At 40.9% G+C, this 16,146-nt stretch overlaps 1 protein-coding gene across 3 annotated transcripts; it reads right to left on the reverse strand.

The window, feature by feature from the left end:
• Nucleotides 1–323: 323 nt before the first annotated feature.
• On the reverse strand, nucleotides 324–15,237 carry cpeb1b (cytoplasmic polyadenylation element binding protein 1b). Of its 3 annotated transcripts, none has more exons than XM_075466166.1 (11): nucleotides 14,953–15,237; nucleotides 14,520–14,741; nucleotides 13,069–13,298; nucleotides 9,898–10,153; nucleotides 9,708–9,821; nucleotides 8,265–8,369; nucleotides 6,740–6,876; nucleotides 3,311–3,509; nucleotides 3,097–3,191; nucleotides 2,834–2,914; nucleotides 324–1,782 (listed from the first exon to the last, which is right to left on the reverse strand). In XM_075466166.1, the coding sequence occupies exons 1-11, from the start codon at nucleotides 14,981–14,983 to the stop codon at nucleotides 1,672–1,674; spliced, it is 1,581 nt and encodes a 526-aa protein (XP_075322281.1). In that variant the 5' UTR covers nucleotides 14,984–15,237; the 3' UTR covers nucleotides 324–1,671. The 3 variants fall into 3 exon arrangements, with proteins under 3 accessions (XP_075322281.1, XP_075322271.1, XP_075322263.1); XM_075466156.1 differs by having other exon boundaries at nucleotides 8,280–8,369; nucleotides 14,931–15,237; XM_075466148.1 differs by having other exon boundaries at nucleotides 14,931–15,237.
• Nucleotides 15,238–16,146: the final 909 nt, after the last annotated feature.

A 16,146-nucleotide genomic window follows, 5' to 3' on the forward strand; every position in this document is an offset into this window, starting at 1 on the left:
CAATGGTTACATGAAAAGTCAGGAGGGTTTGAGACCCATTTAACACCCAGTTTTGAACAAGTGCTACTCCACGATGAGATCCAGTGATCTAATTATTCTAAAGTCACTCCTGCAGCTAAAAATGGCCAGCCTACATACTCCGATTAATAACTGGCACGAACAAGTACAACATACAGCACTCCCAAAGTAGGATATTCTCTAAACATTTACTAATCTCTGAAATTTGTGCGCTTCAGAGTGTCAGACAAAAGCTGTCAACTTTAATGGGACAAGGAATTCAGGACTTAAAAATGCAGTTCCACCATAAAGAGCCCAGACATGAATTAATGCTTAAACACCTTTATTGTGCCCAATCTGAACATACTCCACAACTGTTAAGTAGCAGCAAACTTGGCAGACCACAATGAGGTAGACTTTCAAAACTCTAAAAAGCAGCTGGGCTAAAGGACAACAAGCTCAGCATGACAAACCTAATGGATAAAGTAAAGACACGTTGTCTTTGGCACACAGCTTATTATGCATTTATCTCCAAGTGGAACAGGAAGGCAAAAATGGGATAAGAAAGCAGGAGATCATTTACTGGGGTCTACTCAAGCTCTGGATAGATAATTTATCATTAGCTAAGTGGAAGTTCTTACATTCAACGGGAAACAAGCAGCTGTTCTAACATAGGCGTGTCCCCCTGCTGATGTACAAAAGTGATTAAAAACCACTGCCACCTCTCCACACGTGCAAATTAAAAAGTGCAAAATCAAACTATGTACAATCAAATGATTCACTGTAGTTTCAACGGCGTCCATCGGTTGCTTGAAATGTGATGGACCTCCAGTTGAGACATTTCCAGTAGTATCAATACACATTTAATATAACTGGACCAACAAAGCAAGTTAAAGTAGTACATCCAACATTTTGTGCCCATTCAGTTGAAATTTGGGAGGGCAAATTAAAAAAGAAAAAAAAAGCCACTGAAAAAAAAAAAAAAATGTATGAGAAAAATGAAAAAAATAAAAGGGGGTTTTCCCATAAACAGCCACCTGGTAGAATTCTGTTCAAAATTTTCATGTCATGACTTAAAACCGTTTGTGTACAAATTAGTAAAAAACTGCGTAAAAATGTCTGAAATGCGACTGGTTAAATGAAGCCCAACATTCAACTCCCGAAAGTAAGAAACACCAGTTGGCTTGCACAGGAAAAACGGATGCCAACCGGGGTACGGGGAGGGAAGAGGGGAAAAAAAAATAAAAATTTAAAGGCACTGTATGGCAATTGCCAATGAATGGCAATGAGATTTGCGTGATTGCTCTTCACTATGCAACACATGTAAACGAAAAAAAAAAGAAAAAAAAGAAATGGCATTTTCATCCACTTCTTAACCTTAGGCTGACTCCCATCATTCTGTCTGGCCACAAGTCTGGGAAAAATGCATAAGTGTGAAGGGCCCCTCGTCTATCCCAACAAGGTCACTGTGCATAGTGCCACTGTGAACAACAGCAAAAATGTAGCAAGTGCAAAAGTGAACGTTTTCTACAGTGATATCCCAGTGCCTGGTGGAGTACCATGGTGTCCTCGTACTGAGGGACGTCTGGCACACGTGCTCTCCTTGGCGGGCAGCCTCGCCCCTTTCAGAGGGGCTCCTGCTCAGGCCCTTCAGGGTTTCCTGATCCATCTGCTCTAGCTGGAGTCCCTGTTCTTCTGGTTGCGCATGAGGGGCCGGTGGTTGCTCAAGATGTCCATCGAGTGCTGCCAGTGCCAGCAAGAGCGGCAGTAGTACTTGAAGCAGGCCTGATGTCAGAGCAGAAAATCAGCCATGAAGTAACACCATGACTGCATTACATAGCATTATGTCAGTCGTAAACCAACAAAAGCTTTCATCCGTCATTAGATTTTCTGCAGACTGGAGTCGTTCGACTGCTCAGATCCACCACTTCACATAATTGAAGTTTGTGTACTTCTCATGTGTGCCAGCAGGAAACCAACTGAACCATAATTCTGCAGCTTCATCGGCCGTTGAATCTCCTCACTCTTGATGTGCGATCGTTTCAGTTCAGTTTCATTTCTATAGTGCCCGACCACCACATCTGTACGATGGACCAGCATTAACCTTCTGTTTTTGAAAAAGTGAGGACTACAGAAACATGCTGCCAAATTGCTCCATTTAAACTGTGAGCTTAATGTAACTGTGTTCGACAAACAGAATGGAAAAAGGAAAGCACACAAATACAGTACATCTGCATTCCAGCAGAACACTTAATCACTTCAGACACAGGGAACAGACCCCATGTACAAAAACATTAACATTTAAGTGACATTCATAATTTGATTCTCCTACAAACTACAACTTTGTTTTACTAGTTTAACCAGTTGTTTCCATCGCTTTAACATATTTATCAGCTTAAAAACAGCAATACTAATTGATTTGCAACCCAAACATTTAATGAATTTGGCTTGAGACAAAAGATCTACACTTTCTTTTTGAGGTAAAACCAATTGCAAGCGTAACCTATTGTTCAAACAGCGTGGTGAAATTTGGCTGTGAAATCTGTAAATTACTTAAAAGCTTTAAAGAATTGATTTTTCATAATTTTGCTTTTGATATACTTCTCCTCCTCCCCCCCCAAAGTGGAATTGGCCAGCTTGCATCTCTTTCCCCTTGTGTTTTTATCTGTTGCCATGTTCCCAGATAACAGTACCTTAACTTTGATTGTACCATAACACTTTGATGTACACGTGTACACTTTGATTTTGATAAACTTTATACAAAATGCATTCTACAACTCGAAACTAAAATCCAACCAGGAAGAATAGATTTGCAGAAATAGACGTTTGCACTGACCTGGTCTCTGCAGAAGAAAGGTCCAGGTTGGCGAAGGCAAACTTGACACATCGAGTCCTCCAGGTACGGGTCAATCTGAACCTGAAGGACATGCCACAGTACTTTGTTTAAAAGCCATTTTTCCCCACTGAAGGCAACTGCTGTAAACAAAGGTCTTCAGCCTTTTGTGCTCCATGTGGTACAAGAAAATGTTTTTTTCTTGTACAGCATCCTCTTAATGAAAGGCTCTTAAACTGTAACCATGAGTTAGTGCATCATCTCACCTTCTTTGTAAACTTGGGTGTTTTTATCTCTACAAATGCTGCACACACCGCCTTCAGATAACTGCGCTGATTGTTGAAAGTGACACGTCCAGAGCCTGTCCACAGAAAGAGCCGAGTAGAAGAAATTAAATGTAAAAAGAAAAGATAAATCCTGACTACAGACCAAAAACATTCAGTAGTGACCAATAAGAACTTTTCTCACAGCATGCCTCACCTATGGGATACTTGTGCTTGTCCGTGTCGATGCCAGCATACATGACGCCTCCAAACAGGTCATTCATGATGCTGGCCAGCGCCTCAGCATTCAACATGCCATGCAGAGCACCAACAAACACAGTCTTACTGGGGTCCAGACGCTGGGCAGGGCAGCGCACATAGTTACTGTCAGAGATCACCCAGGGTATGACCTGCACCTGTAACAGGAGAGACCAGGTTACGCAACTCATTTCCTTTCCCATAAAAACCTCAACTGTGACAGTGCGATAGGCCCAAATCCTCCTTTTGGTTCCAACCCCGTTTTGCTGATCAGCGGTTTTCGGGGTGGGGTGAATAGTGATGAAGTTCAATTGTATTTTGTTTCCACTATGAGACAGCAATACGAGCCAGAAACACTTTAAAACGGCAGAGACTGATTTCACAGATGCAACATAATGCATTTAGTTCACCTCTGACCAAGTGTTGTGCTTTTGGTTGTACTTGCAATTATTTGGGAAAACAGGAGATTGTGACGTATGAACATAGGCGGTTACTCTTGTGGTGACACTTTAATGCAATTTAGCCTCTGTTGTCCATCATGTTGCAATGTTAACGCTACTTTCTTTGAGAGGGAAGAAATATGCAAATTGGCAACAAGAGAAGACAATGACATTGATTTGCAGGGAAGGCAGAGCATCAGATCTGTATAATATTCTCAGATTTTCTCTTGTTTGAATAAATGCAGATATACATTAAGGATTAATTTATGCTCAATGTAAAATACGCAGACACATACAGACTGAGCCTTCCATCCATCCTGTTCATTTCATGGATATTTTCCTTGTTGATGCACACCCAAATGAGGTGGCACCCCCATAAATCGCAGGGGCAGTGTTGCACAGTATAACTCGCGTGCATTCAGCGACAGGAAAAAAAACCAAAAACAAAAAAAACAAAACAAATGGCCGAACTTTTAGAAGAGCGGCTGACCACCATCTACTGCCTCTGTCTATGAAGGGGCATCATGATCTCCATCATCACCATTTTTGTTAGACTGAAACTCGTTGGAACTCAGATGTGAACTCTTCCCTCTGGCATGGTTGTTGGGCAATACATCCACCAAAGTAAAGAATGCATGAGAGTATATGGGCAGTGATGCTTAACATTCGAAACAAGCGTACCATTTACATAGATAAAGCGAGCATAAATGAGACCACCCAGTCCTCATGTGATCCGATTAACTGCTGCTGCTAAAAGTTAAAACATTCTCAAGTTCTCACAGCAAACGGTACAAGAATGACCCAGAATTGGTTTCGGATGCATTTCAAGTCAATTTTAGTTTGATAAAACCTGAAATGTGTAAATTTTGCATGGGTCACAGGTGTTTAGAATCACAAGCTCAAAAAGCTAAATAAGGGACACCAATGAGGAAAATTTCTGTTTGTATACAACTTTAACATTTAAGCTAGGTCCTACTTCCTCCGCTGAGAGAGTGAGGCAGTAAAAAAACACTTTCACTGATCCATTAACAGTTATGTTCTAAAGCATGAATGTCACCACCGCACACATCTGAAAGCTGCTGCAGTCACATTTTATGACAAAGCCCTCATTCTGCTGACTGAGCCATCTACCAAAACCTGGGGAGGGGAGATGACTTCCAACTGATCGCTCCTCACACCTTATCTTATGCTTTTATCAGCTGTTATCTTCGCACCCTCTGCAGCCCCGACAAAACAGGAGAATCCTGCAGTCATTACTTAGACAATTCCATTGAGAATGGCAGCACCACATGTTGTGAACAATTGGTTTCATTTCATTTATTATGCTAATTGATAACCAGTTTCAGCTCTGGTGTGCATTTGATTACATTTTCTTAAATCTACAGGAGAATTAATGATCAATATTAAATTAATCATTCAAAAAAGGTATTAAAATACATTATTTAAATTTTTATATATTAAAAATGCACTAAAAGTACAAAATACAGCACGTTTTTTCCTAGAAGAGATCTTTTTACGAAAAGAAAGACTCTTGTGGCAGTTAAATTAACGTTCAATGGTTAAACTTGAAGATGTTCACTGCTGTGCTCTAAAGCAGAGGAGCCTGCAGTTGCGAGCCAGCGCTCTAGCACACAATATCCTCATTTGTTCAAAAAATTAAAAAAAAAAAAAATCCTGTTAAACGATAGCTTAACCAAAAATATAATACTTAGGTCTGACAGGTTTTGTCAAAATGTAACTCAAACTATCCGAAAGGTACTGAGGCTTAAAAGAGGGTGAGAGAGATAGCCTACCTGACAATTAATTAGGCTACTTAATGACGTTTCAGGCCTGGCGCTTGCCTTGAAAAGACGGCGCAGCACGTTGTTGTGCACCGGTCTATTTTTGCAACTTGGCTGCGCGGAGAACGACAAACCGGATGGACCAATTTGAGACCAGGCTCAGTCAGGAGGTGCGTTTGTACAGGCAGCTGTACAAAACTGCAGTGAAACAGCACGGGGACCACGTAAACTCCCAAAACTGGTGGACAGAGATTGGCAGAACTTTGGGGAAAGAGGGAGAGTTCTGTAAGAATGTGTGAAGGCAAAGAAGAGGGCAGAGACTCAAAAAGTGGTGATGCTGGGGGCTTCAAACCTTCACCTCTATTGACTGAATTAAAATGATCCAGATACTGCAGCAGTATCATTGACAGTATTCCTGCTCTTGACAGCGGCATTGTTTTCTTCTCGACTTTCGTGGTTGTAGAGTAGCGGTAACCTTCATGTAGCAGCGACACCTCTGTGACAAGAAAATTGCAACTACTGGCGCATCGACTTGCGCCACTATATATAGCCAGCACGAAATCGTGACGTCATCAACACCGCTCGCGCTAGCATACACAGCAACCATGCTAGAGGCTTAACTCACATACAACTTCAGACCAGTCTGATTTTCGTTAAAAAAGATAAGCATGTTAACATGCTCTGAGACAGTCAGTCCAGCCACCGAAAACACCCGCTCTGAGGGGACGGTTGCCAGGATGCATGGGTACCTCTGCGCGACTCACACTATGCAACCAGCCTTTTATCGATTTAAAAAAAAAAACAAAAAAAAAAACAACGTGATCGATGAAATTCTTAAAGATCAATTATCAATTTGTCGAAGTGTTACAACTTATTCAGATATGTTAAGATCAGTAAGCACCTCATGTGATGGTCAGCACAGAAACAGAATTTCATGGTGCATGTACAGACTAGCTTGCAATCATAACTTGATGTTAAAACTTTGGAACCATATATGGTTGTGAGACCACCTTCACTGTACAGCAATCAAAATTTAGAAAGGATATTACAAAGCATGTATTGTGATATTGGGTGCTGGATTAGACAGACATTGTTTAATAGCCAATAAATTGGCAGCTCTTCATGTGATGCAGTGCACATCTGTCATGGCATTAAGCTTCTACTCACATCCTTGCATCGCATTCTGCGGCTTGACATCTTGAAGTAGTACTCCCTGTTGTCCTCCGGGTGAAATGGGTCCTGGGAGCAGGCATGGAGCAAAGCCCGCACAGACTTCTCATTCTCAAACACCAGGTAAACGTAACCTACAAACATACAGCAAAGTCTTTAGGATACAGTACAAGAGGCACTTTGATCCACTTAGGCCTAATGACCGCCAACATCTAATGCAAATATGTATTTACATTTTTTTTGTCCGATCCAAAGTCCTAAAAGTTTGATATAAAGGTGTGAGGACTTATTAAAAGGAAGTTGGTCTTACAGTCGAGGAATCTTACACACTGATTTAAAAAACAGGAAAACAATGAAAAATCCTGATTCACATCCCAAGAAAAACAGTCACTGCCCATGTGATGAAGTGCGACTTGTACATGGCAAATGTTCTGAAGCAACAGTTATAATTATACCAGCACAAGAGTAAATGAGGGTACTTTTACTACAAGTTAGTTAAAAAAAAAATTAAATAAATCTGCTAAATCACTTTTATAAGCACGTTTTAAAAGAACTGTTCATATAAGTGCTGTACAGTTAAAATACGGATAAAGCATTGAAGCAAAACAGTAAAGGAACACCACTAAAAGCAAACCCACTCAGTGTTAAATGTTATGACTCATTCTGTTTTAAAGCACCAAGTGGGTCAAATCTAAAAATTCTGATCAACTGTTACAGTTTGAGACGTGTCATCAATATAACTAAATATCCATTTTCATATCAAGATTAAAAAAGTCTTAGTAAAACCATAATAGAATTTAACACCAGTAGGGTCATTTGTTCAGTCAGTTTGAGCTGCTTACTGAGGTCAGACCCAGACAACAAATGAGACAAATGGCAAAAAAAAAAAAAAAAATTCTTTGTATTCATGTGTGATAAACTGGAGTAATGTGCCACCATGTTCACTAAAACTTTGATGTCATTCTTGCACAAACTGGAATGCATAACTGTTGTACCATATACGTCACTATAGCCCGTTTATCATAATCGTGTTCTTTCATATTGAGAAATGTTGCAGTTAATCCAGTAATTGCAGTTATGAATTGATCATGATTTAATAATTGTGATATTTTCATAGCCCTATACACAGATCTCAAACAATAACAGGCCTGCAGCTTAATATGTAGTGATTGAATCATCCAGCAGATTAAAAAGTGCAATAGTAGAGACATTTTGAGTAAAGGAACAATCAGGGGTTTAAAGCTCCAGCCTTTGGGAAGGTTTACCAGTTGCACTTGCAGAAAAACAGTCCAATTTAAAAGAAAGAATTTATGAATTAACTAAATCTCTGAAAGTCAACTAGGCCGGTAATAAACTCTTAAAAAACACCATGTTTAAATGCTCCACATATGCCCAGAATAACCATCTTTAGTGATTGTCCAAGATCAAGAATTAACTCACCAGCACACCACGTGCTAACCACAGTGCCACCTTTAAAACCGTGAAGGAAGAAAAGGAGATTAGCCTACCAGCTCGTCATTACCTTTGGCCACATTACCTTTGGGAGGGCAGCGAGGGTGTTTTCCATCCTTACCCGGCCACTCCACAGTCAGAGGGCCATAGCCGCTGAAGGTGTTGATCAGACCAGCTGGAAATGAAGGGGAGGGCGGGGTGACAATGCATACTTTGAATTAAGTAGAACTTTGAGTTCAAATAAGTATGACAAACAGTTTGAAAACAATATGTAAACAAGGATTTGAGCCATGTTTTTTGACTGATGGGTAATTGGATCAAAGAGTACACCTCAATTCCCGTTCCATTTTATGGCCACAATGACAGTTCAATGCAAGGTGATTAGCACATTGTATTGATATGCAAATTGTCCATCAATACAGAGAGTCGATACACGTAAACAGCTCACATTTCAACCTATATGGATGAGAACTGACAAATTCAGATTCCACTTTGGAAAGTTTTAAAAGATTAAATGTTTATACTAAAAATAACATTTGCATTTGGATGAAAGGTCCAAACTCAAAGACGACAAAGTTTGGTAAATATAAGTTAATGACTCAACCTCAATCTTTTTACTCTATCGAATCCTTCAAATGGGCAAAACTGCACATCTCCACTCCATCCCATCTTGGAACTACTTAATATTTTTCCTAATAGTTTACATATTTATGTTAACCCCAGAAGTAGGGAGCAGTGTGGAGTCATAGCTTTTGGTAGAGGTTTTATTCACAGCGTTAATACATTAAGGTTGATATAGAGCCTTTAAAAAACAGTTGATAAACCAAGTACAGCTTTTTTTTTTTAATACAAGATAGATAATCTAAAAATGAGGTCTGAGATGTGTGGAAGGAGAAAGGCAAATCTGGCAGTTTGGCATTTGGCCATGTTGTCATAGGCAACAGTCTCGTTTCCTGGTGATTGCATTTAATCTAATGAGCTATTGCCACCAACTATTTACTGAAAGATCAAGACCAAGAATGTTAATTCTTAATAAAACTGAACACAGATTGCTACAAACAAAACCTGGTAGCTGAGGATTACATGATGCTGTGAATGATCTGCCTTGTATGCGTTTTTAAACTTAAGAAAAACAATAATTAATGACTGAAGAAGCTCAAGTTAAAATTCATATTACGAGACTAGATGCAAACTTAACCAGTGGTCCTTTATTTCAAAAAGTGATTTCTCAATGTCCTGAAAAGCTGCATTTTGGATGTCGTTTCTGCCCAACAATGTCAATATGCCGATAAATTAAATGAAGAGGTACCATACTTTTGATAGGAAAGCGGCTTTTACATCCCACTGCAACATTTATTTGAATCTAGAATTTGCAATCACAGATTTAGGCATGTCCTTATATGGGATTTAAACTAATTTGAATATGAAATGAAGGTAAATGACAATAAATTCATCCAGAGAAAGAAAAAAAAAAAAAAAAAAAAAAAAGGTGTGCCACTGAAAAAGCAGTTACCTTCTGTGATGTCCCAGGGCACGCCACCAAGAAAGACCTTGCAGGAGTACAGAGGATCCTTGTTGTTTCTGGGAGGCAGCTGGCCACTCCAAGTGAATGTGGCCTCATTCACAGCTGATGAGTGCATAAGAAGGGATTGCTAGGGTTTGCTCAATACGTTCTGTGGCAATTGTGAGGGCAACCAATTTACCTGCAGCCTGTCTATGCAAGCGGGCCTCCCTCTCAATGCTGAATGTATCATCTGACTGGTCAAGCATGTCTGAACCCGGCCATGGAGAGCCAGAGCGCCAGCGGCGGGAAATGGATGAAGAGGCGGGGCTGGCACTGGGTGGTGGGGTCAGAGGTAAGCTAGAGTCCTGGGGGTCCAGACGGGAGCCCAGCCGCAGCAGATCCTTCTGCATGTTTGATGCCAAGTAGGGCAGGGGAGGGGAAATCCGCAAAGTTGACTGGAGGAGAAGACATGTACGAACAATCAGTTAACAGAGACTGAGCCTTCATCTTTAGTTTTACAACATGTGAAAAAAGCTTAAAGACAAAAAAAAAAAATAAAAAAGGAAGATTGAATCTTTGTCAATCAGAAAGTGGCCCTAAACTCTCATATATATATATATATATACATATACACACATATATATACATACATACATACATATACATATATATATACATATACACACACACACATATATTTTCTTTAAAAACAACTGCTGCTGCTTAAACAACTGTCCACTGGGATGTGGTACAAGGTGGAAATAGGAGCCAAGACAGATTTCTGGAGACATGACCCCAAAGACAAATTTTACAAGTTTGAAATTCTTCCACTATACCCTGATCGTAATTTATACATGCAGGCATGCATTCGACTACTGAATATGACCATGCGAGTTGTCCTGTGGGAGAATTTGAACCATTAAAAACAACAAAATTCAGTATGTAAATATACCACTCAATCAGCACAATCATGTTTAGGACCTTTTAGTTGATAGTTATAATTCAGATGATCAGTTTCATAGTTATTTTTATGTCACATTTCTAATAATCCTACTAACAACTTAAAGGGATACAAGGTAGTTTAGCGGCAGTATAGCGATCTCTATTGGTCAAACTGAAATTCTACACTGTCGTAAAAATGCCCACCTGTACACACCCACTAACTAAACATCGTGGCGAATGCTGCCGTTGTGTTATTTAGTCAGTGCAGTTAGGTAATCTGATTCACAAGTGTAGACTGCCCACGTAAGATACTATAATCAGAGATTTTCTGAAGAGAGAACTCAAGATAATATGCTATAATACTGTTGCTGGAGGAAGTGGCCGGGGACAGCTCGTCTGGGTTTCTCTGCTCAGGCTGCTGCCCCCGCGACCCGATCCCCGGACAAGCGGAAGATAATGGATGTATGGATGTATGGATGGACTGTTGCTGATCTTGAATGGGATTCTTCCCTCATCATGGTGTATTCGTGGAGTGATTCCTTTGTATTAGCAGACACTTACAAAAGTTACATCTTAGACAGATGCGCGCAAGCACTACCAACACACGCTGCAATAAACGCAGACTAGCTCTACACTATTCCGATTACAATCACAAATTAATCAATTTTCATTTGTAGATAACAATTCTTGTTCGGATCAAAACGCTATTCTTATTCTAATCAGGTCAGTCCGTGTATTTCTGAAGCTAGGCTACGTCTCGAACTCAGGAGGAATTAGAGCACCATCATCAGCTGTCTCTTTAAGATCTAAAACGCAGGTCAGACACTATGGTAGATGAACAAGATCACGCTTGGAGAAATTTCACAAAGATGGGAAGTACCAACATCGAACGTTTCATATTCAGTCTGTGAAAGGCAGAATATGAAACGCCTGGTGTTGGCTCTTCAACGCAAGCGAACACATAGCTACAACTACAGCTAGCATACAGTACCTAGCTAAGTGCCGTAAACACAAACGACTCTTCTCGCGCATCACGACACTTCAGAAGCGGGTCGCTCCTGCCGAAGTTACATATGGGATTTTCAGCATGCAGACCCCTGTTAGGAGCGAGACAGGCTTCATTTGCTTACTATTGACTTGTTTAACCTTTGTTAAACTCCTGAAGGCTATAATTTTAGGTGAAAATGCTACCTAGTGCTCCTTTAATACACAACTTTTAAAGAATATCTGCTTACTGGAAACAAAAGCATAAAAATGCCCGAGTGTTTGCTTTTAGGCTTTCTAAACAGTTACATGTCAGATGAGGACCAGTAAGAGTCGGGTGTCAAATTCTGAGAGGATGCCATTTCTGCTTTTATACAGCCAAATGAAGCTGAGTTTTATTTTCAATTTGACACTCAACAAACCTATAAACTAATGCTGTCTTATTCAAAGGAAAATTAGGTTATTTTAACAGTGTACATGCTGTGAATCCAATGTCTCATCTATATTTTAAATTAAAACCATCTGCCCCAAAAAAAAAAAAAAAAAAAAAAAAAAAAGCAATTGAAAAAAGCTTCCTGCAACACTACAGATATTTTACTATTACTATAAATATATTGTGTGTAATAGGACAACAGAGGTGCAGTTGGCCTTTTGCTCATGACAATATAACTGGGTTATATCCAGCAAGATTCAGTGTGCATTTGCCATGAGTCTCAGATAACCGATGTCAAAAATGCTTTGTAATAAAATAATTAATTTTACCACCGAATGCAAATAAGTTGTTTATTCAATATGCCCATAAACCTCTGAATAGATATTGTGGGAAACAGCACTTTCAGTGGACTTTAATGATTACTGCAGAAGTGTCAAATTGCTGCCAAAGATGTTTTCCAAAGGAGCTCGTCCAATGGGGACGTCTCCTGTGAGTAATCGATACAATTCTCAATTCGTTTTGTCAGCAAATTTTGCCAATATGTCAAACAGAAGCTTGCTTTCAATTTTCAGCTAAGCACACAAGCACAAGTCAAGTTTCCTGATGTCAAACTGCCATTTGAGAAACTAAACACTTCTTTTACACGTTTAATTTTAAAACCCGGTCAAAAGTATCAAAGGAAGTCTTGAAAAGGCAAATATCTGCAGAGCGTTTAGTCAAACACTCAGTATTTTCACCAGTGCTTCTGTGTAACTGAAGCTATGCAACACTGTCTGCATCCCATAATGCTTTACTGTAATATAGAATTCTTATTTTTATGTAAATGCAGAAAAAGGGACATTAGCTATCCACTCCTCTAAGACACCATCTCTCAAGACCAAAACCATTTGGAGATCTTAATCTGGCTGTGCCATCAACATCCATATTTAGCTGGTAAAATTTTAACAATAAGTTGTTGGTGACCTTCCCCACCCAACAGAAACTGTTAAGAGTAAAGGTCATTTGTCTTACCAGCATGTCACAGAGGTGATCTGAGCCAGAGCTGAAGCCGCTGGTCTCAGAGTCTTCAGGACTGCTAGAGCGAGAGTCCAGAAAGGAGCTCGAGTCCAGTCGGTTTGCCATGCGGGCCATGCCTGGAAACTTCTCGAGGAAGTCAGCAGTCACGCTCATGGACTCGTGTGGCAAGTAGCCCTGGGGTTTCCCAAGGATACTACTGAAGGGACTGTTCAGTATACCTAGCACTGGAGGAGACAATTACAACATTTACAGTCAATCATTTTGCAAGGTGAACAGGCTACAGAAAAATGTGCCAAGTCCACAGAACTGTATTGATTTGTCAGCAAGCAAGTCACAAATTCAAGTTTCTATTTAAGCATCTCTTCATTTAAAAAAAACTATTTTGCAACTGCATAAGCGAAACAAAAATAGTTTGTGCTGAATTTACAGTCCCACATTGATTTAGTGAACTGAAAGGCTGCAATGCAAACTGAAGTTGAGCTTTTTGAGGACAACACTGTGGCCAGCTGGCTGCCAACAACCAAAAACGTTTCAGCTTATGAGCTAGCTGGGGCAGTTTTACATTTAATATTTGTGACTTGACAGCTATTAATCGAAGGGGAAAAAAAAAAAAAAAAAAAAAAAAAAAAACTTGCCACAGGAGCTACAAACCAATCCATCTGTCAATCGAGTGATTCTAGCAATTCCTTAAGAGTTAACCAGTCTTCCTTCCTCTTGATAACCAAGTGAGTCAGCTGGCTCAGAAGCAGGTATGCAATGTGCTTGTAACAGTGAACATTAGGCTCTGAGAGGATTATTCAGCTGTAGGCTGCATTCAAAGCTCTGTCCCACTTTGTTGCAGGCCCAGCTTAGAAATTAAGTTTTGTTGGGATGGTACAGACGGATGTAAAAAGTAAATAAATAAACTAGGTGCTACAAATGGGGTTAGAGAAAATTAGGCATCCCAATATTCAGTGGTACCTCCCTGAAGATGGACACATCCCGTCTCAGAGACTTGTTGGACCGTTTTTGTTTTCTAACAAGACCTACATGTCTTAACATCCCCACATAGCAACAGGTGATCTTAAGATCTAAACTTTGGCAACATGATTGGGGTTTTTAAAGGAAAGTAGCTCAACTGGCTTGTTTTTGCCTGATGGCTTCTAGAGATGCAGCAAAGCAAAACTGCCACATCATCCTCCCTAGCGTCACTACAGCCTGTTCCCACAGACAGATGGCTGCTAAACAGCCATCACACATTTCAATTTTAATGAGTGGATCACACATTAAGAAACTCTTAAATGTTTTGCAATCTCAATCATGTACAAATAAACTGGGTCATGGGAACAAACCTGTAGGAAAGCTACCACCAACACCAACCAGACTGGTAACTCACAGAAGACGAAGTCATAAGTTCTACTGTGAATACTAATTAAATCCAGGTACACAAAAGGTTCAGTACTCACTGGAGGGTGAGCTGGTCTGAACCTGGGAAGGAGGGGTATGCGTGTCCGTCTCCTGGCTGCTCCATGGTCTGTCCCAGCCGGACAGACGGAGAGACTGAAGGCCAAGGCCCAGGTCTGTGACATCTGTCGGGCCCCTGGATGAAGGTATCTCCTGGGAGCTGGGTATGCTCCCATAGCCGGGGAAAAGCATCCTCCTGCTGCCCACCGCAGCCAGCTCCGACTCTTTAGGACCCAAGATCCAGTTCAGAGATGTAGCAGGAGAAGAGGATAGAAGCGTTAGCAAGCCAAAAACAAGCAGTTGTGGCATTCAGCGTCACAAAGAAAAGGGCAGGGTGAGGTCTGCCAACACATTTTCTGTTAAGAGAAAACACATTTAACAAGCATAACTTCCCTCATCACATCTCCCCCTACCCTGGCTGACGGCAGAGCTAACCTGCTGCCTCTGTGCCCGGTGCAACTGCCATGCATCTCCGTCCGCATCACTGACCCACCTAGCAGCATGTGACATGGCTGCTGATGCACTCGCACACCCCTGCTAATGACATCAGCTCTCCCCCACCTCTCTGCCTCCTTGCCTAACAACTGTGTAATGAAAAATTCCTGTCGGAGCTATTGGCTTGTTGATAGAAGTACTCCCCTCTCTGGTAGGCACAGCACGTCTCCGAGTCAGTGGGACGACAGCTGCCACTGCTGCCGTTACTGCTGGTGCTTTCTGTGACTAGCCTCTTCCTGAGCGAGCTGACAGAGGCAGGAGGGGGAGCCGAGGGGAGGCAGCATGGGAGTGAATGACTCAGCAGACTTCAGCTTAAAAGTACTTCAGACTCAAGGATTTTCAGGATTTTTTTTTTTTTTTTAAACAATCAGTGGTTTGTGAAATTGATTTTTTTCCCCCCCCATCTAAACACAGAGCGAGTGAAATGGCATGCAGAGCCTCTCTGTAGCAGAAGCAGCTGACTGATCAGATGTTGAGGACAGAGCAGACTTGCACTGCCAGCTCCTCCCTTCCCTCTCCACGCCTGGAAAGCTTCCAGTTACACCCCTGATTCAGCAACACCACGCTGCGTTGGATGGGGCAGAGGCCACTGTGGAAGTTTGCATCAAGATCAAATGTACTTTTCCTCACTTGAAAGTTATGAAGCATTCGTGCTGCAATGCTGCCATGTTAAACGATGCAGTATCAAGTGCAGACATGCCCCGAGCAAATCATCAATTCAGAGATAGGATGCAGGCACTATGCCGAGCTCCTTTCTTGGCAAATCTTGTTCCCGAGGTAAAAAAAGAACACTTTGAATTGCTGCAATGCTGCAGACCAGCGATGCAGCATGAATCAGCTGTTGGCATCCAAATGATAATGACAAGGTGAAGGAGGTTTAACAGATGCCATCTGAAAGTTGAGACTGCATCATAAATGTTTATATTTTCTTAACCTTAAGTTGAACATTTGTTTGTACATCAAGTTCAGGGTAATCATGTGGTTTATCGCTCTTAATGTACAGCCACAACAACTCCGTGTTCCACATCAGTGGAGCTAGCAATGAGGACACCGAGGTCACATCCTGCGTTTGTGAGAGTTTGACGTTTTTAGGGAAACTGGAGGAATTTACCTTGAAATACAACCAAACCTAAG

Source organism: Odontesthes bonariensis, chromosome 1, assembly GCF_027942865.1.
Source record: "Odontesthes bonariensis isolate fOdoBon6 chromosome 1, fOdoBon6.hap1, whole genome shotgun sequence".
NCBI lineage: Eukaryota > Metazoa > Chordata > Actinopteri > Atheriniformes > Atherinopsidae > Odontesthes > Odontesthes bonariensis.